The sequence below is a fragment of the Cariama cristata genome, unplaced genomic scaffold (genome assembly GCF_000690535.1).
Source record: "Cariama cristata isolate BGI_N322 unplaced genomic scaffold, ASM69053v1 scaffold18556, whole genome shotgun sequence".
Classification (NCBI taxonomy): Eukaryota; Metazoa; Chordata; class Aves; order Cariamiformes; family Cariamidae; genus Cariama; species Cariama cristata.
Window position 1 is genome coordinate 1,367 of NW_009622911.1, and position 27,000 is coordinate 28,366.

The 27,000-nt window shown below is 42.1% G+C and overlaps 1 protein-coding gene across 1 annotated transcript in view; it reads right to left on the reverse strand.

The window, feature by feature from the left end:
* Positions 1–205: 205 nt before the first annotated feature.
* Positions 206–27,000, reverse strand: part of CUX1 (cut-like homeobox 1) — a 108,172-nt gene continuing 81,377 nt past the window's right edge. Inside the window, exons 15-18 of the mRNA XM_009702534.1 lie at positions 15,768–16,070; positions 11,094–11,282; positions 5,942–6,206; positions 206–1,046 (exon numbers count right to left, since the gene is read on the reverse strand). Of these exons, the coding sequence (XP_009700836.1) occupies positions 335–1,046; positions 5,942–6,206; positions 11,094–11,282; positions 15,768–16,070 (1,469 nt within the window). The 3' untranslated portion in view covers positions 206–334. The remainder of the gene's footprint in view (positions 1,047–5,941; positions 6,207–11,093; positions 11,283–15,767; positions 16,071–27,000) is intronic.

Here is a 27,000-nt window from a genome sequence, read left to right on the forward strand (position 1 = left end):
TTTTCTTTTTTTTCTGTTTTTCTTTTTTTAAAGCCCACACCAAAGAGGAGGGCACAAGGCAAAGCTGTATGAGTTATTCCAGAAATTGTGGAAATCACTTAGGGCAATAATAAAAACACTTCAGGGTACAAAAAAGCTTGACTACACATTTCAGTTTTCTTCCTCGAAAACACAAACATAAATTGGGCTTAACGCTCCTTTTTGTTTTCTATATGCACCTTGGCCTATGGCGTTTTTGCCCTGTGGCCCGCAGGGCGGTTAAGTGCGCAACACAATAAAACCAGTAGAGGTCCAGTTTCACTTCCCAGCTCTCCAGAGTTGGGCGAGTTTAATCTCAAAACTCCCACTCGACGGCCTCTTCTCGACTCGCGGCCTTCTCCAAGCGGTGGATGATGTTGTTCAAGTTTGCCGCTTTCTTTTTCCTCAAGGAGCTGTCTCGCGTGTTCCTGGAGCTCGCCGCCTCGGAGAAGCTGAACAAGCTCTGAAGAGAGTTGGCTTTCTGCGAGCCTGCGGCCGGCGTCGAGCTCGTACTTGGCACACTGGAGATTTTCTCTGAACTTTCTTTTGACTTGTAGGAGCTCTCCCCTGTAAGGACTGAGGTGGAGGCAGCTGAGGTAGAGGCATCCCCTTCCGTGGCAGAGTTTGGCAGTGTCTCCAGAGCTTCTCCCGGGCGCTGCGATGCCGGTGGAGAGCTCTGGCGCGGTGCTCTGAGCCTGCCCTCGTCGTCGGTGTCCTCCAGGCTCTCCGCCTGGAACGGCTCCGCTTTCTCCGAAGAGCTGGCGCCTTGCAGTGCCTCTTCCCCCGCTTCGAAAGCCGACTCCGCTGGCCCTCCCTGAGACTTTGTGGTTGCATTGCTGTACTCATCCGCCTCCGGGCCACTCGGCTTTCCCTCAGGTGGGCCTTCTGCGTCCACGCCATCGCAGCTGTCTCCCTCGGAGCTGTGAGCGGCCCTGCTGCTTCTGGCGGAAGGAGAGTCGCTCGACCCAGCCTGGCTCTGGCTCCCGGCTTGAATCTCCTCGATGAACAGCTCCCGGCGGATGCGAGACCTAGGAGACAGGGGAGAGGGATGGTGAGTCTGCCGGGGGTCACTCGGAGCCACCCTGCTCTACCAGATATGCCGTTTTGTCTTGGCTACAGGACGGTCGCACCAAGCCGGGTCAGCAGAAGCACTCACACCCTCAAACCCAAGGGACTGACTGAAAAGGCATTTGGAAGAACATGAAATATGGTCAAGATGTTCTTAATTTCATTTTCCCCGGCCACACGCCTGCTGCGAAGCCGACCGTGCTAGGAGGACGCAGGCTGCAAAGCCCAGACCGCCCTGGGGGCTCCTCCATGGCATGGTAGGAGGGCAGGCAGTCGCAGCTGGGATTTTGAGCAGATAAGCCATTTCTGGTAACTTCTGCAGTGCTTAGTGTTGAGGCTGACCCCTCTGAGTTTAACCAGAATTTTGTTTAAACCTGACGTTGATGACTGTCCCTTCTAGTAACCATAGCAGGCATTATGGAAAAAAGCAAAAATATAAACTTTATGCAGATAATCAATTTGTACTAAAATGATTGGTGAAAACCAGTGTCAGATCATATTCCCTTTTTCTGCATGTTTAAATTAAGTAATATTCATAATTGTATGCTCATTTTTCACAGCACTGGATGTGCTTTAAAGGACAGAGATGAAAGGCTCCGCAGTCTCCCATTCCCACTAACAGTCTGACATCAGGAAGGTGAAACTTTACAATACATTGGTCCAGAAAAGGGATGATTTTAAAAATATGAATACATTTCTAGCAGATGCAGAAGAGAACATCTTGTAAGTAGTAAACAATTCAGATTTCTGCTAGAAACGAGCCACAATTTGCCTAAACAAAAAAACAAACAAGGGAAAAAAATCTGGATAACCCTCTTGGTGTTCTCCTGGACAGCAGGGAGAAACGGAGATGAAACAAATTCCGTTGTTCTGAAACCACTCTGGGGAAGCACAGCCTTTTGACAGGTTGTCAGTCTATGAGCTAGTCTGACTGCTGCCTCATTTTTTATTTAAAAAATCGATTTCAGAACATGAATAGTGACAAGGCAAGCAGTGCATTTCAAGGGAATTAATGCACTCCATGTGTGGTTAAAATTGCCTGGTGAGCCACCTTGTGCCTCCTATTACCTGAAGCGTGCAATAATACCCCAAACACACTGCCTCTGCCATTTAACTTGGTCCTTCCTCCCTCTTCCTTCTCTGTTTAGGAGCTTCCTATATCCTCACAAGTACCGAACAGTTTATGAAAAGATCTTAGGGTCTATGCTAACTCCTTCTCTGTACTGTTCTGTCAGCAGGAGAGGTTATGACCACTGTTCAGGTCCTAATTGGCAACCAAGAGGGAGCCTCAACGACCTCTGGTCAGGGATGAGACTACAGACACAGGGAGAGTTTAGCAAGACTTTCACCTTTCAAAGTGAAGGTAACATTTTGGTTTTAGCCAGGGAGAACTGCTAAGGGTCTTGCAAATCACAAATGAAATGCTGTCTCAACACTGATCGCTGTACGAATTTTTCATTTTTCCCTAAATGTGCTACAGAAGACAGCACACAATTGAAAAATATTAGGATAAATGCAGAACTCCATCTGAATACTGCTTTTGAAGCTAATGATATTATTGACTTATTTGAAATGCAACAGAGTATTTCAGCAGCACTTGCTGACTCTACACTTTTGAAGGATTTAGGGGGTCTGTAATTTTCCCTAGGAGAATATTATTCACCTAACAGAAGACCACAGGTGCTAACATTAATTTTGTATTACCATTAATTGCATGCATCCTGCAGCATTGATTATCAGGCTCCATTCATGCCTATAATCTCCCTGCATGGACACTGATCCAGAACATGCTGCTTCTGTAACATTCGCCAAGTCAGGAGAGGAAACAGGCAAGAGCTTTGTGCCTGCATGGCATTTAATATACCTCAGCTCTAGCAGGACACTGAATGATGACATATTCACTGAGTACCTGACCATAGCCCTACAGAATACAGGTTCAATGTCTGTGGAAATCCCTGGAATTCACACCCAATATATTCCTTCTGGAATCTAGTCTGGCTCCTGATTAGCACAGTAATTAAATCCCTACGGTAAAGAAGAACTGGTGACAGCAGCTAAGAGATTCCAGAGAGCATTCCTCTCAGCGGAAGGTGTTGGCCTCGACATCAACACATCCTGTTGGCATTCATCAGTCTAACTCAAAATGTCAGAGATCTCCTGGGGTACATGTTGAAGTTCCCTGTACAAGCCTTCACACAACATCTAAACAAGCACAATGCCACAGTTCATTGAAAAATATGCCCAGAGTAAGAGCAATGAAATTCAGGATCCAAGAGTGCTAGATTACAATTCAAGAAAGTTTGGTTTAATTCCTGATGCTTCTGCATTACCATCTCTGGGACCTTACTGAGTTTATGTTCCAGTTTCCCCATGTGAAGTGCGATAGAAATCCCAATCTCCTACTCTTTTGTACCATTCTTAAGACAACAGTGCCTCAAACTCTGATGTGTCCTGTATGTGCTTCACTTAATGCAAAGTAAGGTATATTTATGTTTATGTTCTGAGAGCTATGTGATTGGTATGGATGCAAAGCCATAGACTTGAAGTTTGCAGACACATCAAAATCTTTTATACCTGTTTATATTCTGAAGTTAATTATTTCTTTGCCTGTTGAGGATTTTTTTTAAGTTTCTTTTGCTGCAGAGAATAAATACTAGTATTGACTTCCCATCTGGTGGATATAAAGTTAGATTCTGCTGTAGCAACCACCTTTGGAAAGTGAGGTTTGGGCTAATTCCCAAAGGAAAAGCATCACTGCAACAGGATTCCCAAGAAACAGGAAGACAAACTTGTTCATATCTGTACCTTGCCTTATGTGAAGTTACTTTAAAGAAAAAATTGTGTTAAAGAATAACTTGATAGTCTGAGATGTGGAACTGCTTCTGTATGAAGACTCTTCAGTTTGGAAAAGAAATGGCTGAGGGAGAGTGTAAAACAGATAAATAAAGTTAAGTGTGGCCTGGAGAAGATGAAGAGGGGAAAGACTATCTATTTCTTACAATACTGAGCAGCAAAACAGTCAGCTCCTGCTCCCCTAGCAGAACATGTAACTTGTACCTCTTCTGCAACGTCCTGCAAATGATTTAAGAGTACTTTGCACATGAAAGCCAAGATTATTGTACAGAGGAAAAGAACTGGCATGTGTTTTGATTTTTCAGTGGTGGCAACTGCTCAGAGCACCCAGGGCTCCAAACAGGCTTCAAACATCTCTTTAAAGTCCTGGACACTCAGCAGCACATCTGGGAGCAGGTCCAGATCAGTCATTGCCGTGAGGCTTGTGCTACCCACCAGCCTATAGCACCTTGTTTATACATTTTTAATGTTGTATACAACTGTCAGCACCTAGTCTACATTAATGTATAGCTTGGTGTGGCTAAACACGCTGATCAATCATGACTTGTCACGCTTTCTCGCAGCACGCCTAAACAGGAGATCTCATGATAATGAGGAAGATGACACATGCCACCAGTGCTCCCGCACTCGTCTGCGTAAGTGAGAACAGCACATTTTGCTGTCAGGCCGAAGGGAACATATTTTCATAGGCATTCCTCCAACTTGTGTATAATTGCCTAGAAGTGGGAATTGGAAGAGAGGCCTGCATTTGGAGAACTCTGAGCAGTGAAAGAGGCTGCATCTGTAGCGAATTCAAGTCAATGAAATTCAGTGTAAATATGATTACTTGGTTATAATTTTAAAATTTTATATTGTTTACTATAAACATTATTTAACGATTGTGCATAATATTTCTGAGATATCTCATTAAACTGTGCTGCTTCTGCTTCAGCAACTTCCCTGTCAAAAGCTGAGAAGGGCCAAAGTGGAAAATACCCTTTAAATGTTAGCAGTTTCTGAAAACAAACAAGTTTACCAGTCTGGACTAATTAGGAACATTACTGGCTCTGACTGAAGGAGCAGAATAGTACTAAATCTGGTATCTTAAGTGTACCTGTTCAATATTCATTAGCACAAATTGGAGAAAAGTCTGTTGTGCTAATTAAGATTCCCAATCCCAAGTATCGTTGATCATATGTTTATTCAAATCCTTATAATTCTTATATGCCATTCTAGCATTGTTTCTTTTGATCGGTGTCTCTAGGCCAAAACCTACTTCAATGGTTCAAATGTGGAGACGGTTCCTTCTAATATGAGAAAAGAACTAAACAGACCAACATCTTTTTTCATTTCAGTGGGACTCAACGATTTAATCATAACAATGAAATAAATCTGCGGCCACATCCAACTTCAGGGTTACCGGTTTGCTGTCCTTATGACTGTGCGGAGCTTCCCAGAAATCAGCATGTACTATGCCTATTTTCAGAGCTCAGTGACTCAAGACCTAAAAGAAAATCCTCTTTTCGCTCTTATATGGTAAAATTATATGATGAAAGCAGTGCAATTCTGATGCTATCCAGCAGAGTACACTTCCAAGCATGCCGCATCAAGTGACCCAGGCATAACATACACAACACACACCTACATGTGTGTATATATGTGCAAGTATACATCTGTGTGAGTGTGCATATGCAAGTAAGAAAGAGCAGTCTTGCTCTCTGCAAAGGGATTTATAAATATTCAATAGTGGACATCTCTAAATCCACGCCCACCCCAAAAGCAAGACCTCCTGTTTAAAAGCATGACTTACATCAATATGTGAATATTCCTTGGGGATGACTTAAAATTAGTCTGGAGCATTAGCATTACTGTTAGTTAGAACCTCCCTGCTGTCGAAACTGTTCATTTTGTACAACCGCTCAACGCTAGCAGAAGCAGACACAGTCTGCAGAAGCACAGTAGTACCCTGCCAAAGCAAATAAAATAAATCCTTTATGAGTAGGGCTCCCAGGAGATCTCATACCTGTAATTGTGGAACCAGTTGATCACAGTGCTGGTTTTCAAGTTGAGCTGCGTAGCGAGTTCCTCAATAGTTTTTGGTGATGGGTATGGCTTTTGCTGGTAGGCTCGTTTCAGAGCTTCTTTCTCTTCCGGTGCCAGCACCACCCGGGGTTTCTTCAGCTGATGCTGCGGTTGCGGGCTGGCTCCCTGGTTGTAGTCTATTCCAGCGGATGAGGACTCACAAGACTGACTGTCGCTAACAGAGCTGTGTCGCCGTTTCATGTAGGCTGAAAGAGAAGCGCATCGGATCAGCCCCAGCTGAATACAAATGCAAAATCAATGAATATACGAGCTGTGGAATAAATGCGAAGATGACAGGTTGTAGATGCATGGATGGGCTGTTCGGAGAGAACAGAAAGGAAGGGGCATTATCAGACATCAGAGGAAAGCAAATGCGGGGGGGATGCAAGAGGCAGAAAAAGAAGAAAGAAGGGGAAGAAAAGAGGGTAAATTGATTGGAAACCTGTCAGACTTTTCTGCTTTTTCAATGAACACAGGACATGAATAACAGGGTTCAGTTAACACGACTTATTTCAAATTCACTCTTTTAAGAGTGGCGAACTTCCACATAGGCACCCGATTAGGACAGTCGCACTTCATTTCAACTTCAACGGTTTTTGGTTGTTAAACAGTTCAGGTGTACGCTCCGGTCTCTCTAACACCTAAGGTCTCTGGATTACAACTACGACCATGGGAGGTGCAGGCAGCCGCAGCCCCCTCTCCAACGCACGATGGCGTGCGGAGCCCGGAGATCCCAGCGAGGGGCTGAACAACCCGTCAGGCCTTTGCTGCTTTTGCCTACACATCTTCGCTACTGCAGTGACAGGTTATGAAAGAAAAACAGCCCACAGCATCCTCCTCCCCTACGCAAGGCTCTTTCCAAAATGCATATACTTTTAAGAAAGCTCTTGCTGCACCGATGGAGCACGGTGAGGCTGACGGCAGAAGCCTGGGATACCACTGTTGGCTCTCCTCCCCGATGGGGACTCAATTATCCTGGCAAATTCTGCAAGGAAAGAGTCCCAGCAAACGCTGTCACTGACTTGATTGATTTACGCCGGGCAAAGAGAGGTGGGATTTACTGCACCTGGCAGTATCATGCACAAGCATTGCTAATGAGGGGGCTGAAAATGGCAAATATAGATGAATCTTGTCAATAAAATATTTAATGGCCTGTTAAATACCTTCTAGATATTTAAGAGTTCAGGTATTCAAGAGCTGCAATTTGATAACCTCGGCTATTAAGTTCCAGATTACACCAGCCTGACATCAATCTAGCAGGCACTAAATCTCCAACAGCCAGGAGCTCTGATCAGAGCCAGGGACCAATGTGGGGCACGTCACACTGGTCAGCAACCAAATTCTACAAAAAATAAATTTCTCCCTCCCCATAGCTCTGCCCTTAGGCTGAGGGTGCACAAAGAATAAAAATTCCGTGCAACTAAATAAATGAAAATGTTCAAAGCCCGTCTTACACAAGCCAGCTTCTTCTGGCAGAGCTCTCTACAGGACTGGCTAGGTTTTCTGCCTCCAGTGGGTTTCAGCAACCTGTCCTCTACATGGCGGTACGTCCAGTGGGACCTTCTAACACTGTGTGTAACTATCTTTGAAGTGGATTTTGAATACACTCTGTAACCTTTGGGGGTATCTGCATGGCCCTCGTTTTGTTTTTCCCGAGTATGACAGATTACCTGTGGATTGCCTACTATGTAAGATCACTGATATGGAACAGAACGTGAGTTGCTCGTGATCCATCACTCTGCCACGACACAGTCCTGCATGCATTTGAAATCACCATAAAAAGCAAAGGTGTTTCTTTTTTTAATAAAGGTCATTAAAAAATAATCAGCTATTTAAGTTGCTCCAACGAGATCTAGAACGGCAAAGTGACCACAGGTAAATGCATTATTTCAAGGTGACCGATTGGCCTTATTTTTGCAGCCTTCAAGAAACTGTTACACCTTCAACCGTGGCATTAATCATTCCAGCAATATAATCTCACATTTATATAAGGTCTTTCATCTCAAAGACTCCTAGGTGTTATTTCAAACTTGCATTGACATGCAAACTACAGACAAGGTTCCTTCGTCTCCTTTGATATCACAACCAAGAGGGCTGAAAGACAGCATCTATCACTTCAGCAATGTACAGCAGCTTAAAGGAGCCCATGAGACAAAACAGAACCTCACATGGAAGATGTAAAAGGTGTTTAGGCTATCTCTAACTGGAGTTTCTGGAATTTGGTCAGGCGACTGAATTAACATGAGACACCCATGCATCAGGATGCTCTGGATCTCTGCTTTCTCTGCTCTCCAAAGGATGGCATTTCTGGCAGGTCAGAGCTCCCATCTTTAGACTCCTACGGACAGCACGGAGCTGTGATAGCTCGGGAAAAATTTCACACCCTAATGCCTACCTCTGCTTTTGTAACCTCATGCTGGGATCACAAAAGGTGCAATGGCTGATTTGGGTCTCTCTTGTGTGAACGGAATGAATTCTATAAATGCATATATTTCCTTAACATAAAAATAAAGAGGAGGATGTCCCACTGTTCTGTCGTAAGTAATTGTTTTTCTGGAGGATAAGATATTATCAGAACAAATTTCCATGGGGCCAGAGGCACAATCCTGGCACTTCACCATGTGCTGAACTAGCACCTAAGCTTCAGGCTTGGTTCTGTTTTCGCAAAAACCAGGACAGGCTTTAATGGTGGTCTCTGGAAACTTTAAGATGATGTTTATAAAAGCTTTGCCTTTTTAATTCTTATTTTAAACATATGTGCTGCATGTAGACAACATAAGGAGATCATTCAGCACATTTGCAGGGACAGCAAGGCTAAACTGGAATCCAAGTTGCAAACACACTTGATTTTTAGAGAAGTTTGATTTTTGTCTGTGATTGGCCTCCACTTCTCAGGAGACCTATTAAAAAAACCAACGAACTCAAATGTAATTTGGGCAAAGGTCTGGATCTGGGTCTGAGACCAACTTGTCAAGGCCAGCTCTATCCTCTGAGTTTTACTACCTTTTTTTTTTATTCCCCTGCTGTGCCAACCCAGCATCACGGTGTTCCTCTGGGAAGACTCCCCAGCATGTGCTCAGCTACAGACGCAGCAGACACTATTGCAGAACTAGCGGCTGCCCACTGAGGTAAAACAGAGCCCCTTTTAATATAATTTTTATCTTAGGTGGTATTGAACAAGATTATTAAAAAGTGAAATAATGGGGAAATAAAGGGAATTAAATTTTCTCCTGACAGCAGGCTTCAGTACTGTTCAGTGAGGAGTGTGACGTTACCAGCAGCACACACACCGGGAGGTTGTAAGAAAGAGGAATGAACTCTTCCAAGGAAGAAAGGTGGTGCGGAGTGTCTCAGCTTAGTGAGCGTGAACCCCTGGCTTCCTCCAAAGAGGTTAGTTAATGCACATTGCAAATTTTCAGAACGTCTTAAAATGGACATTTATAGTACAAACTTCAGACTGGCAGAACAGAAAAAAAAGATATATGCAGTTCAACTTTATCATAATTATTAATTTACTCCCTTAATAAAATGTGGCAGAGAAATAATTGATAATAATGTTTCACTGGTAGCAGATACAGTTGCATTGTTCTTTAACTGACATTAGCTGAAGGGAAAGTTAAATTCTTAATGTGGCTCTAGAGCAATTTAACAGGTTAAATCACAGGATCCTTACCTGCATGAAAGGCTTTTGCAGAAAATACAGAGTTGAATTCATTTTAGAGTGCTCTGCTATGAGGACAGCACTTACACAGCTCGGGAGCTCAGTACAGACTCTCAGTGATTTACAGCCTTATCTCTATTCAGGTGCCATCTATACAGCATATGTATTGCACACTATTTGATACGAATCCAGTTTAGAAAATAGTTTTGAAAGGATATTGTCGGTACTACTTTTAAATTATTTTTATTTTATTTTCCTGCATTATGGGTGATATTCTCTTTGAGGCTATAAAAATCCAGCTAGTTGACAATTTTATTTCTGCCATGTTTCTAATACAGCAAAACCCATCATGGCTCCCTTTGGTTTACAGCTCTAAGTAGGAAACCCAAGTGGATTTTACTCCCCATAGAAGATCATATACAATTTGTGGTAAGATACTGCATTGCATTATATTATACTGGTCACTATGACAAGGATTTTAATTTCTTCTTAAAAATATGCAAGACTACCATTTTCCCAGAAGCTCCCCACTGCGATTCTTCATATAATCACAAAGTTCTTTATCAAATGTGCTAATGCTTTCAGGACATCAAGTCAACAGCAGTGCTTTCAGTGCATGCGATTAATGCTGTCTGTACTAATATCATTAAGGGATAGCTCAAGAGATGTATATATCATTAATTAGTTAACTGCTGATAACGGCAGCCTATGAGTCTCTCTTGTAAAATCACACTAAAAACACGGGTCTGAATAACCACTGTTTTGTAGTAATTAATTGAAAATATAGAGAGTAGGATAAATTTTCAGGATATGCTCCCCACTAAGATACCCAGTAACAACTTAGATCTCTCACGAGTAGATACTCATGACCTAGCTGTTTTATGTGAGCATGTATTAACACAATCACCTTCTCTCATCCCTATAAAGGCTACAAATGTAATTACCCTCAAATACCCTTTTATACAGACTGCATTTTTCCCTCCTCCTAGTGACTATCAGTGCAGGACTGGCAAGAAGCTCTCTCAGGAATCAATGCACAGTTCTTCCAGCCCAACATCTGTGACCAGCTGCAGCACTATTAACTAATAACCCAAAGCCAGCTCCCAAACTCACATTTCTCATTTGGTAAGGCAAGTTATCAGTGATACACCAGGGCCTCAGTAATTAATCTATAGGAGAATATAGCAATGATTTCATGACAGCTGGTGAATATTCAGGGTTTGGGGTTGGTTTTTTGTTTGGCTTTTTTTGGAGATGTATCTGCTTGAGCTAGCATCAAATAAAGCTATGAAAAAGCTGTCATGAAGTCTTTTTGCATAACCTTCATAATACTGGATCAATGCTGCCTCTATGCTATTTATGGAGAATAATAAAAGACACGGCCATCTTTGAAATAACGGAAAACATGAGTCAGCAGTCTGCTCCAAGTTACCTTTTTTCTCCATTCGTTTCATATCCATCAGCTTCTCCACGTTGTTGGGATCGTTCAGCCACAGCTGCATGCGGACAAAGGGTTCCCGTCCCTTCAAACTCAGCTTGTGCCAGGGCTTTGGGCGAGCCAGAAGGTCTGAGACAGAGCCTTGTGTTAGCCCTAGGATTGTCTCCCCAAACAAACGCTGACCTAATATGAAATTGAAAATCACATGAATTCATTCAGCTAAGAGATGAGGCTAACTAAAAAGACAGAACACGTCTACGAGATCATTCGTCAATTATTCTTAATTCAGAATTGCTTGAAAACCCAGAAGAAACATTTAGAAGAACAAAAGCTCTGCCCCCCACTAGAAGTGTCAATATTGAGCTTTAGTTTAATCCTTAGGATCTGACTGCGGCAAAGAGGGGAGCTCAACACATTTGGGGACTGGGACCTTACAGTGAAACAGTGTGCAAAAAATAAAATTAATGAGATTAAAAATAAACTGAACTTTTAGTTAAGCAGGCAACTAGTGAGAGCAGTGAGGCTACTTAGCTCTTACGCAGGAGGTAGTGCAACAGCTTCGTTCCAACAGGGCAATCCAAACACTTCAAGCAATCAATGAACCAAGACCAGTGCAACCCCTCCATTCAGCAACGGTCATGTAAGTGTCCTCAAAGACACATGTACATATTTTCTGTGTTGTACTATCTGTGGTGTTCTAATTGTGTCTTACCAACTATACATAATCACATTTTACAATATAACAGCTTTTTTTTTGCAGCCTCTTTTTTTACAGTACTTCTAGTTAAGAATACTTAATTTTAGTTCTCTTTCAAAATGCTATTGTCTAGCAGGGCAAAACCTGCATACGCTTTTCAATGTACAGTATTGAACATTGTACAGTGTGTGCATTGGTAACACTAATTTTACATGGTTAAGATGTAACGTATCAAGGACTGTGGAAAATGCCTGCGCAGCTCAAACCCAACCATACAGCTGGTTTTCTAAAACCCTTCACCTCCGTGTTCTTCCTGAGCTAAACTGCCTTGATATGCAACAGCTTTTGTTACAAGCCAGCGCCTGAAGTCATCTGAGTCATCACTGGTGATTTCTGATAGAAGCATAGCTATCATGTATTTTCAAGGTAACCCAAAGATCTTTCCATACCGACCAAGTTTAGGCCTCAGGGTCTTGTGTCTGATCTGCAGCTTTTGAATGCCCTCACGAACACACAGCAGAACATGTTTCCTTCACTTCCTAGCAATGCCAGCGGTCTTAGCCAGTGGCAACAACGAGATCCCTAAGGGACAATGCAGATGCGTGGGGGCTCGTGATCCTACAGCTCTGCAGGACATGCCCGCACTTGCAAAAGCACCATCAGCTCTTGCCTTCACAGCCTCACCTGATCCTGACAAAAACAGGCTGTGGAAAATATCTGCTCTATAGACCCATCCCCTGTGCTTAACTTCATGAATTTCCTCCTCCTCCTTAAAAGCATCCCAAGGTTTTGTCCTGGTGATTTTTTTTTCACCTGTCTGGGGAGAGGAGGGAATGTGGGACCAGTTAAAAGCTGCAGGATGTCCCGTTCAGATGCATGGGGTAGGTGGGTCTGCAAAGCTTGTGGAAGAAGCAGCTCAGATAATGAAAGGCAGAAAAGGGAAACGAGGACAGGGCTAACATGGCACAGTCTGCTAACAGGCGCTAAAACTAACCCTGAAAATGGTTCTTACAGACTGGACAGAAACCTAAATTCAGAATTTACTTAAGTTACTAAGTAGTAAGTATTTTTCCACTACCCTCAATATCAGGCAAAATCAGACTAAAGAAATAATTCAGGGCCAATTTTAGGTTACGCGTATTGCACAGTTAACCTACTCCCTGTTTGCCTTTGTATTTAAAAACATCAGTAAAACCTCATCCATTTACCTTTAAACCTGCCAGCTACTAGTAAGATAAGACACTTAACTTTAAAAATCTTTTAATTTGCCTTCATAACTAACTTTCCTTTAACATTCCCCACAGTTTCTAACCCCAGGCTGTGCTCAGGCTCCGATGCGATGAGCGCTTCTTCCAGCGGCCGTGAGAGCTCTGACAGCCACTGTGCAGTGCCAGTGCGGCCACGGTGACTGCCCGTCTGGCTGCACAGTAAATTGGAGCAGGGAACTGATCCGAGTCAAACCAACCTACCAAGAATAAAACAGCCTCTTTTGACTCAGACCAACCGGTCTGGTTTATTGTGTGGCCACATGAACAGGAATACTGGCACAAATTTGCAAAAGGGTCGCCAACAAGCAGCCCAGATCAGGTACTAGCAATGCTGCTAAGGGAAAGGAACTTCAAACTAGAGCCTAAAAATTAAAAATGCAAACACGGAAGGAGGTAACATCATGTTCTCTAGGTGTTAAGAACAAAGCTAAAGATGTTTGTGTCACTTATTTTATCCCAGGATATGGCAGGACAGGATAAAACACCTGAAATACTCCCATGCTAATGGGGAACATGTTAGAAATCATTCCCAGGAGGTAGCAGGTGTATCACACTCCACTTCATCACAGCATTATTAATAACTGGAATATTTTTAAGCACAGTTTTCCTAAAACTCCTAATTCTCCCCATCTTTTACCCTAATATCCTTCACGCCTGTTCCCACTGATGTACCTCCTCATGGACAAAACTTTCTGTGAATTATGCTGCTTTCATGGTTAGTCCTGGCCTTTTCTGCAAAATTCCCACGGTTGCAATCCTTCACTAGTTCACTGCATTTGCTTTTCTCTCTAAGCTATATGTTGCCCAACAGGGAATCACTGATAATACTGTAACGTTTGGGACTAAGAATACCAGCAACATCTCAGCATTAATGCTGCCAGCATCGTTTGCTAAAATGGTGACTGTTGAACGAATGCTAAAAGGTATGGGAGGAAAGACCCGCCAAACACATCTTGAATGGGTTTGCACAACCGCAGTCTTTACTGGCTGATGATATTCGAACAACTGAGCCACCACCAGTTGCCTAAGACAGGTTCACAAGGCCCTGTGGCCTAAGACAGAGAAACCTGTGCACCGAGTCAATCTGGTGCACTAGCACACTGAGGGCGCAAAAGGAGACATTGAAACTGGTTCCACACCTAATGCAGAGTTTGGGGCACATTTCCTGGCTCTTCTGCTGCTTTTTAGGCTTGTCAGCCACACTGTAGGAAAACAAAAATCATGGGAAATAAAAAAGACTAAGTAAAAATGGCATCAAAGCAAATGTAAACAAAAATACTTTTTCAAACCTCTCTGGAACACCAGAGCAGGTACAGCAACTCAACAGCATTTTTGCCCAAAAACTAAGGGCTTGAACCTGCAAAACCCTTACCTTGACTTGTGGTTTTATCTCTACATTATCTCCACTGAACAAGCAACCACAATCTGCCCATGCCAATGTGCACAAGCAAGTAATTCTGCTCGGTTCAGTGAAACACAATCTCATACAGGGTATGTCCATGATCAGGGGCATTTTCTTTTTTCCCCAAATTTTGTTAAATGAGAACTTGCAACCTCCCCCATCCCAGTATTTTTCCCCTTAAAAAAAAAATCTAAGATAATAACACATTATTCTATGTCTAGCCAAAAAAAAAAAGGTTTCCTTACATACTAAAAGAAAGGAGTTTTTACTTATACAGTCATAATGTTTAGATGATACGGATGGAATTCTTCTCACAGAAGTATTATCAGCAGACTAAATCTAAACTTATCTTTTTGGTCCTATCTGTAGTGAACGGAGAGAAACTGGTACTTCTGGAGAGTGACTCGTCCCAACCACCTCAGATGTCTATTTTGACCATCTGAATGCAGGTGAGATGAATCCCATGCTAAGCCCCAGAAGCACATACAGGTTAACACTGGGGCAGCCTTACTGCCTTCCCACTAGAGACTTCAAAGGACTCCTAAAGGTTTCCCAATGCCTTGTGAGGGCAGCAAGTGTTAAACACATATGAAGAACTAGTGATTTAGAGGCATAGTGGCAGTATTAAGTGTGGATTTCCCATACTCAGATCAGGTTATTCCCTTTGACTATTCCCAATATATAGCTGTATCTACATTGCACTTAATTCGACAGCCAAAACCTCATCTGTAAGTAAAAGCAGCCTTAGCTTTGCACATCTCTGAGCAAAATAACTGAATGGCTCCATACCCTTATCTACAGGTTCATCTAAACCTCAGCTGAGTCTGAATTTACCCTCCTAGCTCTGCAGGTACACTATGCTTTTGCTTGTGGTGCACCTCCTTCTCCAATCATGCCGGACTCCTCTACTTCACCTATATGCCTCAAATGCTGGGGCCTTGAATCTATACGCATGGGGAAAACAGCATTTCTCAAGGGGAGATCTCACTGGCTTTGGGGTTTTGGTCTTCTTGACAGCCTGCTGGACTGTATTTAGGGAGGTGGGAGCAGTATCTGGCTGGTGAGCCAGGAGCAGAGCTTAAGAAGAGCAAGAGTATGATGACATTTTAAGCAGAGCGTGACAACCTGAAAGGATTCTTCTACGAGTTTTTTTAAAAATGTCTATCTTTTTAACAGATTAAAGCTTAGGTCAGAGTCAAATCCAAGTATTCTTGTAAACATCTACTGAAATATAGCTTAAAAATAAAAGCATGAACACTTTCATTTTATTTTGGTCAAGAAATGAGAATAAAGTGATTTACCAAGATTGTTGTCCGTTAACACTTCTTTGACCCTCTTTGTAATGCCATACGTATCCAGCTCAGGGGACATCGCAACCAGTTCTTGAATGCTGAGTGCCGAGTGGCCCGACAGCGGCAAAGGTGTTGTAGATTGGGATTCAGAAGCAGGCGGCTCGCTAGATTCTTGGGATTTGCCATCCTTACTTGTCTCTATAGTGGGACAGGGTTGCTGTACCAATTCAGTCAGGCTTTTCACTGATTCACTGGAACTCATGGGAGATTCAGGAGCAGGACTGCAACTGGCAGAAGTCTTTGGAGTGCTTTCTGTAATTAAAAAAAAAAGTCCCCACTTTAGTGTAATTGTAATGTTTTGATTGCAGGATACTTAACTTTCCTTCTCATTTATATTCTACCTACTTAAAGAAATGCCTACGTATGCAAAATGCTACTTGTTATGACTTGGTAACTAAAAAGCCTCTTTTTAAAAACAGAATTCTTTCCTAATTCTATCTTGAGTCATCTCTGCTTCTTATAAAAACAAGATGTACAAATACAAATAAAAATCAGGAAAAAATGAAGTGCAATAGTCTGTAAGTTTGCAAGAAATGTCCTTGGTCAGGAAATCTCACAGTTTTGCTTTCCACAACATTTTTGTACAAGGATGCTTTTAAATCTACCATTATAGACCGGTTTAAGTCTTCTTCGGTGACTTGGAAGAAATTCACTCAGTCACTATTTTGTAGTGTCAATGAGGGATTTTCTACAACTGACACAACTTTCTGTCTTGAGAGTGCTATTGATTTAATTTTGTTTCTTATCACTTGCATCACATTTCTGCACTTCTCTTTGCCCAGAAATAACTTAACAAGATTAAAATACAGTTTGTAATTATGTTGTATTAATTAACGTGTTTGAGAATCCAACATAAAGATAGCTAGTGGATCAGGGGACACCCAAATCTGTTATTGTGGCACTGTTTAAAAGAAAGTCTTCTGAATCTGTTAGTGTGCCAACAACAATAGGTTCTGTACAAAATGTTGTTTTCCTCTAATAAATCCACATTTATCTCTAATGGAACGTACCAACTGAGCTTATGCAGAAAATCCAGACATCTAAGGGTCCAGTCTAAACATTTTTTAAAGTAAGAACACGTAGGCAATGTGGTTTAGAAGAACAATTCCCTTCAAAAGATAAAGAGCACATGCCATTTCTCCATTTACGGTTCTTTCCCATTTTTGTGGGACTGCTTCCTCCTCCTTGCTGTCTCACATCTCATTACTTGACACGGTTAATCGCATGCATCTCAGATTCATACATCAGTGGATTTGTCTCGAGGTCTCTGGAGGAAGCTTACAATGCTCTCACTTGTATAAGGATGAGGCCAGTCTACACCAAAAACTTAGTCCCTCTAAGAGAACTCTTGTTTTCCTGAGCACTGCAACACTACTCTGAGCGCGGTTCACTCTGCAGCATCAGATCCTGTCACTACCACGTCAATGGCTAACAGCAAATTTCTGTATTTTTCAAGTTTGTTTGCTTGTTAGCCAGAATATTGTCAAATCGTTACAGAACATGCAGCCTGTGTAGCACGGAAACGTATCCCAAATATTAAAGGAAAATACTACATAAGTAAAAGTAGGGTTCAAATGAAGCAGCGTGCACAGTATAATTGTGGTGCTGAAGGTAAGAGAAGCTTTCACGATGCTGTATTTAAGAGAAGTTCCCCGACACACTTACATAAAGTTGCTCTCTCAAACCAAGCAATTGGGACTTTTTCCTTAGTGCTTTATGAGACATGCAAAAGAGGCAGGCACAAAAGGAAAGCAAGGTGCATATAAATCTTTAAGGTAACACGGATCCTACAAATCTGATTTCTTTTCTCTGCTCACCCTAGGTCATCATACAACTGAATATAAAACCCAGCAAATGTTATTTTTGTATCAGGAGCAGCAAAGGAATTGTACTGTAAATTTGCCCTGATTCACCCATGCGAGGGACCAATTTGGCAGATCATCCATCTTGTTCACTGTACACTGTCAGGGATGGCATGAATTCCCTACATGATAAACAGATTTCTTCTCAGGTCTGTGTCCTTTAACCCACAGCAAGGTCAAAATTATGGCTGCCTAGCTAATAAACTGCACGGCACTCATTCAAGTTCCCTCTAATTTTGTCCCTTGTGCCAGCTTATACAAATCTTACTGAATAACTAGAGCAGCTGCAAATTTCCTATACAATTCCTCATCCGTGCACTGCAAACCGCATGCACACACGGAGCGCAGAAAAAAATCCAAAATAAACCCCCCCCAACCACACAGGACCAAACAAAAGCATTTACTAATGCTTCTTTCTCCCTCTCCTTTCTCTGCCCAGCCTAATTATGTAAACAACAAAGGTAATCTATATTATCATCTATCACTGAAATGCTCTATGTTGCTCACATATTAGCTTATTTATTTTTTATATCACATATCAAGAGCTTACTTGAATTTCATTTTTAAGACCAATCTGCCGCTTATTTACTCAAAAAGGTAGGATTATCTGAATCTAATTTTGGAAGGCAGTACAGATGACAAACTGCCTTTTTTTTCCCCCCAACCAAAGGCAAGTATATAGTGATTTCAGATGAGGCATTATGCGCATATACTACAAATAACTCGAAATATGTTCCCCATTCATTTTTAGCATTTTTCCCTTCTGGAAAAACATTTTCAATACCACATAAATATTTGAGGAAAAGATCCATTATTTGGAAAAGTCAATTCAATAATCAAATAATGCAAACATTTCCTGTTAATCTACTTAAAAAATTAAATAGACATTTAGAGTACAAGTGACTGCTGACAGAACAAAGGGGAAAATTGAATGTATTCACTATTACAGATTTAACTGTCAATCCACAGCCATTTTGCATGTTTTATGAAATAATTTGTCTGTATTCATTTCTCTCAAGTTCCTCACAGGACAAAGAAACAAATTCAGGACATCTTCAAAATACATATTAAGATTTCAAAAGTAGCAATTGAACATTTCCAATGAAAACAATAGATTGAAAGCTTATTTCTTTAAAATGTTTTCTGCTTTTTTAACCCCAGATTGCACTAAAGAATAGCACTAACTTAAGAATGGTCCAGTTTCTTACAAGTGAATAAGTGACGTTCACCAAATGTCTACATGTTTGTATTTAGTGAGGAAGAGATCATTTTATCAATATGAGTGTAAAACTGCATTAGGGCAGACTGTACAACCTGCAAACCCCACGGCCACCATTTATTGATGAAGTTACCATAATAAATTCTAGATAAACTTTACTATACCAAAGGGGTGTTGCATTTTTCTTTCCAACAGTCTGCATCCAGTTTAAAACCTGAAGCAATAGCCCAAAGCTTCAAAAATAAGGTGCTAGAAGTAAAGAGCTGGAGAGATCAAGAGCAGCATCAGTGATGAGGTCATTGCAGAACCTGAAATTTTTTTAAGTCTCAGGTAGCTGAAGACATCAGCCATGCCCTGTGCGTTCTAGAGGATGGGAGACACAGGGTATCCCCAAACTAACTTGGTGGAAAGATGGTGTACGTCAGGTCCCAAGCATGTGATGAAGACACAGATCAGCACCACAACTTTAAATGATCAGGAAACTTGCGTTAACTTTTGCACAATTACAGGTTGATGTTGGCAAATGTCATTAAAGATTCAATGCACCATAAATGCCTTTAAGTGATCCAAATCTTCTAAAACTGTAAGTACAACTGAGTCATGAAAGGGCAAAGGCTCTACCATGCACTTTTTACATTATTAATTCAAAATATATGTCTGGGCAATAGGGAAGCTAGGCACTTCCAACCAATTTTTAAAAGCACATTCAAATATGCAGCATGGAAAATAATAATCTAATGCAAATCAAGTACTAGGAAGTGATCCTGCATAAATGGGCCAGCAATCTGGAATATTTGGCAGGTGCAACTGGCCTCCACCCACAGCTAAAACACGAAGACAACTGAAACATCAACACTGGCTATTTCACAGTTGATGAAAACCGCTAAGAGAGAGCTATGACCATACAGTGAAGGTGAGCACCCAAGTCTTTGAAGGCAAATATGTCTTCATAGAGACAAACACATCTAATGCAGTTCGCAAACGCTAGAGAGCCATACTTGGGAACATATCACTCCCGGCAGAACACATGATCCTTAAGTCAAGAAAAACTTCAGCTTTGGTTTTTCCTACTACAGTAGTAAAGAGGGATGCATAATATAAAATGAAGATATATAAATGAATGGAAACAAAGTCAACATTATACAAATACCTTCTGTTTTATTTTTAAATACTATTTGCCAATATAAAATTGCCGTTTGAATGATCATCTAACTGCAACAAAACCCCAAACCATCCTCACAGCTTGCCCATTCCCCTCCCCACTCTTAGAAGTTACCAGTTAAGAAACCAAACAAACTTTGCAAGCAATTTAGCATATAGGACTAGGGTCTGTCTGAGCATTTTACAAAACTCTTTGAGAACCACAACAAGTTGACCTTGCCTTAATTATATGAACACAGAAAATCTTTAGTGGTCTTGCATTCCTCAGTACAATGGATGAAGCCAAACAATGCTCCGGTCCCATCCATCCTCATCCCCCCATCTCATCCCTTCCCCATAGCTTCTATCATGACAGTGTTTTGGAAAACGTGAGAAGTCTGAAAATAGAGTTCTAGTCTCAGTTCATTCTTCATGTTCTCCTGAACTTAACATTAGATTTTCTTATTCTTCTCCAACTACAAGATTTCCCACCCCCATGCTGGGGTCAGGTCCTCAATACCGGATCCTGGGTGTTGAATTGCTTGAACACTGGCTGTAGAACATTTTGGACTACGATTATGCCACCGGTGGCCTGAGAATTACCTGAAAACACTTCCTCCAACACAGTATCTGCCTGACACACTCCTCTACGAGGCCTGAGCATGTTCTGCCACAGTAACATGACAAAATCCCTATAGGGCGTAACAAACCATAGGCTGCACGGGGCTCCCCTCCTGCAGCACTCCTGAGCATCACGCACTCAGTTGCACGAATTCAGCAGGCAGAGACATCTAATTATATTCTGCAAAACTGCAGGGCAGTGGTCAAGAAGGACCATTTTTGTGATGTACAGGAACTCTTCCGACTACAGAAGTAATCTAACGTGGCCCTCCATACAAAAGCTGCAGTACAGCTCAGATCCACAGCATACTTCAGCTGGATGCTCCTTCTGAAGCTCAGGACACCTCAGATGCAAAGACTTGCAGGTGATGCCTGCTACAACCTCCCCAGAAAATCACAGACGTCTACATGACCTGACACCAGTCCTGGGTGTATCCCCCCAAACAGAGGTATTTAGATGACGGAGCAGTGTTGAGACATGGATACGGTTTCATCAGTCCCAGAGGCATCACGTTGATGTCTGCCAGCATGGGCAGACTCCTCCAGTGGAATTTCTTGAATGCATTTTCAGAGCTGCAGGTTTGCCACTTTTGCTCAGACCCTGTGTCAAATCCTACAGCCATGGCAGCAAACTGACTTTACAACCACTCGCAAATCAAAAGGTCAGAGCAAAGATTTGAACAAGAGCATCTGAATTTGCACACGTAAAACACAAGCTCAACGCACCGAGCCTCTCCTCCCAGCATACTTGCCCGTCTATAAAGAGCACTCTCTACTTCTGCAGCTCAGGAACCGCTGGGAGAATGAACTGCCCAACCTTTGTTGCCAAGACAAGCTTAGCTAATAAGCTGCAAAAGGACTCATGGGGAAGGAGGTACAGAACATGGCAAAGTTGGAGAAGACCATGCAAAACACAGAAGGTATTCAGGGGCCCTTAAAAGGATTATGAAAAATATTATATTCTAAAGACAGCAGGCAGACAACAGCTGCCTTAAGTTTCAGAGCAAAGTGGATTGAAAAAGCAGATCCACTATAATTTTCAGAGACAAATCTCTGTAGTTTATCTGATCCACTATTTAAATTTCAATACACAGTCCTCTATCTGCAGTAATAATAACCTAAATTCCATTTAGTGTTCATTTGAGCAGTCAGGATAAAGTCATTTCTTATTATCTCCCCACTGTGTAAAAAACAGCTTGAAGGTAGGAAGTCAGCAAGCATTTTCACCAAAAAGTAATTATTGTAAGTGACATTTTTACTGCTGGCATGCCATAAGGCGAACTGTGCATTTGGAAGGACAAGTCGCTAAAACAAAATGACAGGGTACTCTGTGACATTCCGACAAGAACCCAAACATGATTTAACTGGCGCTTGGTTTGATGCATCACTTTTTGTAATGTCCAAAGCTCAGGCTTCAGGTTTATGCCAAACTAGCCAAATTCAAAGTTCCTTATCGAGGAACAGCAAGAACCTCCACGTCCTGTGCACACTGGAGTGGGGAGGCAACGAAGCATCCCATGCTCTGCTCATTCCCTTTACGGGAAATTAGTAGGGAAGATGAAAGCAGACAAATGTGGACAGGAAATTTCTCGGCAACCTCTTAAAAGAGCATTTGCTACTTCAGGGCCTGCATTTACCTCCTTGTGCAGATGAGCTAATGGACAACAACAGACCTGGCAGGTTGCCTGAGATCAAAGTGTCTCATACTGGGACCGAACTAGTTTCTGTTTTCCCCTGATGATGAGGCAGCCCATTCTACCCAATTTGTAGACCAAAAACTGGTGTATGTTGTCCTGAGCATCAGGACCTGATCACATGGCTGATCAATGGCAACATCCTCAGGACAACCGCATTATTCTGTTTCCCAGTGTCTGAAAACTTCAGGGAGAGATTTTTTTCCTCCAACCTTCTATCTAATTTTACCTTTAGCAATGGCTGTCTTTGCAGGATCTTCTAAAGCACCATAACAACTCTCCTCGCTAACAGCGGTGCAGTGCAAATTTGAACTACGTAACAAATCTGATCAGCATTTGTGGAACAGCACTGCAATACATCCCTCTTCTGACTAATTAAAAGAAAATAAGCGTGAAAGCTGAACATCTTCTCTCAGGTAGTGGTTTTGGTGGATTTACTTTAAGTGAGTGAACCTTGCCTATTCACAATTTGCAAATTAATGTGGCTTATGAAAATATGATCCTCCCTAGTTATAAACTCCCACAGTTATACGCAGGGAGTATACAAACCTCCCTACAGTGCGCATACATAATGATGTAAAGTATGTCGGTACCTTCAGCTATAGTTGCAAGCACTTGCTATAGTTACGATTATAGATTTCCACTATGACCGTGGAGAGTTCGTTTGTTTGTTTCACAGATGTTATAACTTTGGGAAAAATGTTATTTCGGGTCTTGGCTCAGAGGGAAATTTTATGTGGACGGGGGGAGGGATCAAAAGAAAACTGCTTTAGGAGGGTGTGCAGATGTATGCATGTCTGCACTGAAAGGGGGAAACCAGCTTTGGTTAACTCTGAAATTACTGGGGCAATACTAAAAATAAAGGTCCCCATTCTGCATATGAGTATGTGTTCAGTGACAGGAGCACATAGAACTATCTGAATGAGCAGGGTAAATGTTAGAAGTACTTGAAAAAAAATGCTTGTGAGTATTGTTAAAGGATTACAAGGTATTGCTGCAATTTAATGTTGCATTTTCAATAATTAGATAGATTTGCACTCGTATTTAAAAAACGTGTTTTCAGCCACCCTAGAAACCAGAAGGAGTTGGAGAAATCAGATGAAGTTCAGAAAAGAGCAAGTAAGATGGGAGCTGGCAATAGGCTCATGAGAAGAGACTTACAGCTGGACATTTAGAAGTACTTAGCGAAGCTGGGCAACCAATTCTCCTTTCAAGTGGAAATCCCACTGTTGTGCCCAAACCTACATTAGGACTGTGACTTCTCGTAGCCAAGAACTGGCACCATACCAGTTTAAGGTATTCCTGTCCTGGCTCCATCCTTTACCTCCATTTTTGCCTGACACGAAACCACAATTGTGCTGTCCCATGTGGCTGGGGGAACCAAATCTGGGAACCAGATTTGAAAAACAGCCGCCCGCTGCCACAGACCTGCAACTCAGTGCAGGTGGAGGGATTAAGAACAGGAATCTGGATCTCTTTCCTGATCTCATTTGCAGCACAAGCCCATTAGCAAAAGGATGGTCTTTTATGCCCATCTCCACATTAGCGTAACGAGGAAAGTCCTAGTGCAGCCTTCTGAGTTAAATGTTGCTTGCGGAACAACTGAAGAACACTGTGTGCCCAGGGCCATCCAACCAGCTTTATAACCGAGCAGAGGCACGTCTAGCTGCTGTGTCATCAGTCTGGATAGCGTGCAGCGAGGAACCAGGGCAGGGGACCATCCTGCTCAGCTCCCAAGCTTTGCCTGGGTCAGATTTTCCTCCCTGTGCCTGCCTCTTAAAAAGCCTTTGCCACATGGAGTATGCCAGTGCCATCACTTGGGTCTCACCCCTCGTTCTCCGGCTGCTGCAAGAAGGCATCACTGAATGTCCTGGCTGGTCAACACTTACAGGCCTCTACAGACATCCCTCGAGTCCACACCTTGTGTCAGTGAGTGCCTTATCACTCTCCGAGAGGCGTGTTGTGGCCCTGCTGATGCAAAATGCCTCAACAGTTGAAAAGTCCTGTTCTGCACAATACATGCACCATGCTGTGTCTGGATGCGGGGAGGCAAATCCAGGTACTCGTACAGGAGGGACAGCTAAGCAACGATGTAGAGAGCTGGACAACTGTAAGGCTGCATAAACTTACACCATCAAACCTCTAGTGAGTGAGGAGGACTTGGCTGTCTGCTGTGGCGTGGATGGGCTCGGATGGGGAGTACGAATCGCTACGAAGGGCAGTCTGAACATCCAGGATGTCCAGAATCTTGTGCAGAAAGATACAACTGGAGTTAATCAATTAAAACGAAAAGTTGCACTGAGATCTATCGGACTTTGGAACAGACACATCAACCCCTGACAAAACCACACCGCCCAATAAAACTCCCAAATAAACAGCATTCAGGGACATTTTTGAAATGGCCTACAGGGAAGCGTGAGGGCTTTATATAGCCATGATTTTAAGTACTATTTTACAACAAATGAAGGAAATAAAAAAAAATAGCTTGAGAATTTTTATAGTTGGATGTAGACACACAATCGGAAACATCAGAGCAACGCTCAGGTCAGGCCAACAGCCCCAAATCCCTTCCCAGTCTCACCGGCCAAAAGCGGATGTCTATGGAAGAGGTAAACAACACAGCAAGCACGTAGGGAGAATGTCCTCAAACGCCTACCTGCTCACGCATAGCTTCTTGAGCCAAAAGTAGGGTCTTTGCATTGAAGACTGCTGAATGACAGTTTTTTGTTTTTACATATCACCTTCAAACAACTGAAAAACCCTTTCTAAAAAGAAACTGGATTTTAAATTAGGTGATTAATGGCAAAATCATGGCTGCTTTAGAAGACATTGCTCTACTCTGCTAATCTTTACTTAATATTCAGATTTTTCTGTGTTTCCGTAACTTAGTCAGAAGTCAATATTTAGAAATAACTGCTGGAAAATATTTTTAATAACCTTATTATTGAAACAGCTTGTGTGCAGAAGCTTTATTAAGGATTTTCTGAATATTAAAACAAATATGTCATGAACGCAATCAATCAAGATGCCACAACCCCACATAGTTATATTTTTAGTATAATCAAAATAAACGTGTGCACAATACCTTTTGGAAAATAAGAGCTTTTAGAGGTTCTGCTGCAGTTTATGGTGTCTTTGTTGACTTGCTGACCTTGTGATTAGAGACTAACTTTAACGTGTTACCATGTTTATGAGTGTTTGTTGTTTTCCTCTGTCATAAGCTTGAGTGTGAAGGTATTTCTATATCCTCCTTCGAGATTTTAACCTCGTGTCTGCTCCGGACAAGAGTATGAAGCAGAATGCATATGTGCACTGTGCACTGCATTTAAATATATCTCCTCCACTAAACAGTGTGGACATTCATTTGCTATGGGCAAGATACATACAGATGGATCTGAGGCTAATGACTGCCTTCCTTCCCCAACAGAGAAGTCCCATCTAACATCCACAGCACAGCGGGTTGTTCTTCATCTTAGAAGCAAGCAGTCGAAGAAGAGAGGCCCTGAACATTGCTATACTAAATGCACTCCTCTTCAGGAGGAGTACTGGCTAAAGTACTGAAACAAAATGACATTTACATTGTATGCAACAATATTATAAAAGCTATTAAGGTACATTATTTTACACATCCTCATAATCTCTCCATACTGCTTTACTTAATTTGTGATAAAATTGTTGAGAAAGGGTACTTAATGTAGGACAGTCAGTAAAAGTAATTTATCATCTTCCCGCTTCGGTGCTCACGTTATCAGCGAACTCATTTTCTGCATTCATCATGCAATCAGCCTATTATTTGCATATTAATCAGGCAGTGGACCATGAAAGAGCCGCATCCCAGCCAAATGCTGCACTATCTCAGGAGGAACACTCAGTAATTATCATACATCAGTGTTATGATGTGGTAATTGATTATAACATCTTTCTGTTGCCCCTGGGGAGTCCCACTGCTAACCCAGCTTCAGGCATTCTGTGCAGATTTTTCTCTGAAAATTAGAGAAACCATTGCTGTCCTTTTATTAGATTATTTTTTTTTTTTTACCTTTACAATACACAGCGCTCTCAGCATTTCCAAGTTACTTTTGCCTTTTTTTTTTTTTTTTTAAAACTGAAATCTTCATTAGGAAAAAAACTACCTGCCTCAGATCAGAAAAAGCAAAAAAACCCCAACCCCGAATCAAAACCCCAAAACAAAACAGTCGGGCTGGTTCTTGTTCGTCCTCTCTCTTTCAAGCTCTGGTGGGTTTTTAGGTGCTGGTATTGCTTACATAATGTCCTTCCCCATCAAACACAACGAAATGTTGCAACTTCAATAGACAGTAATTGCAAAGTTCGCATAAAGGCAGTTAAGTTGCTTTATTTAGGTGCCAAATGAGAGGCTAATTTCGGTCCTCTCGTAAAGGACAAATGAAACATCTGCCAGTTCAAACTTGCACTATTTTTAGGACTCAAGTTCCAGAGGGGTAAAAGAGAGAAACAAACATAAAACACAACCGTAGTTAGACCGCAGCTAATCTCACACCTCCTTCATGCCTGCAAACCTGGCAGCGAGAAGCCAGAACGGGCAGCTCCCGGCTCTGCACCCATCCCAACCTCCCTTCGGCCAGCAGAAAGGAAAGGGAGGAGGTCTCAGGAGCAGACTCCAGAGG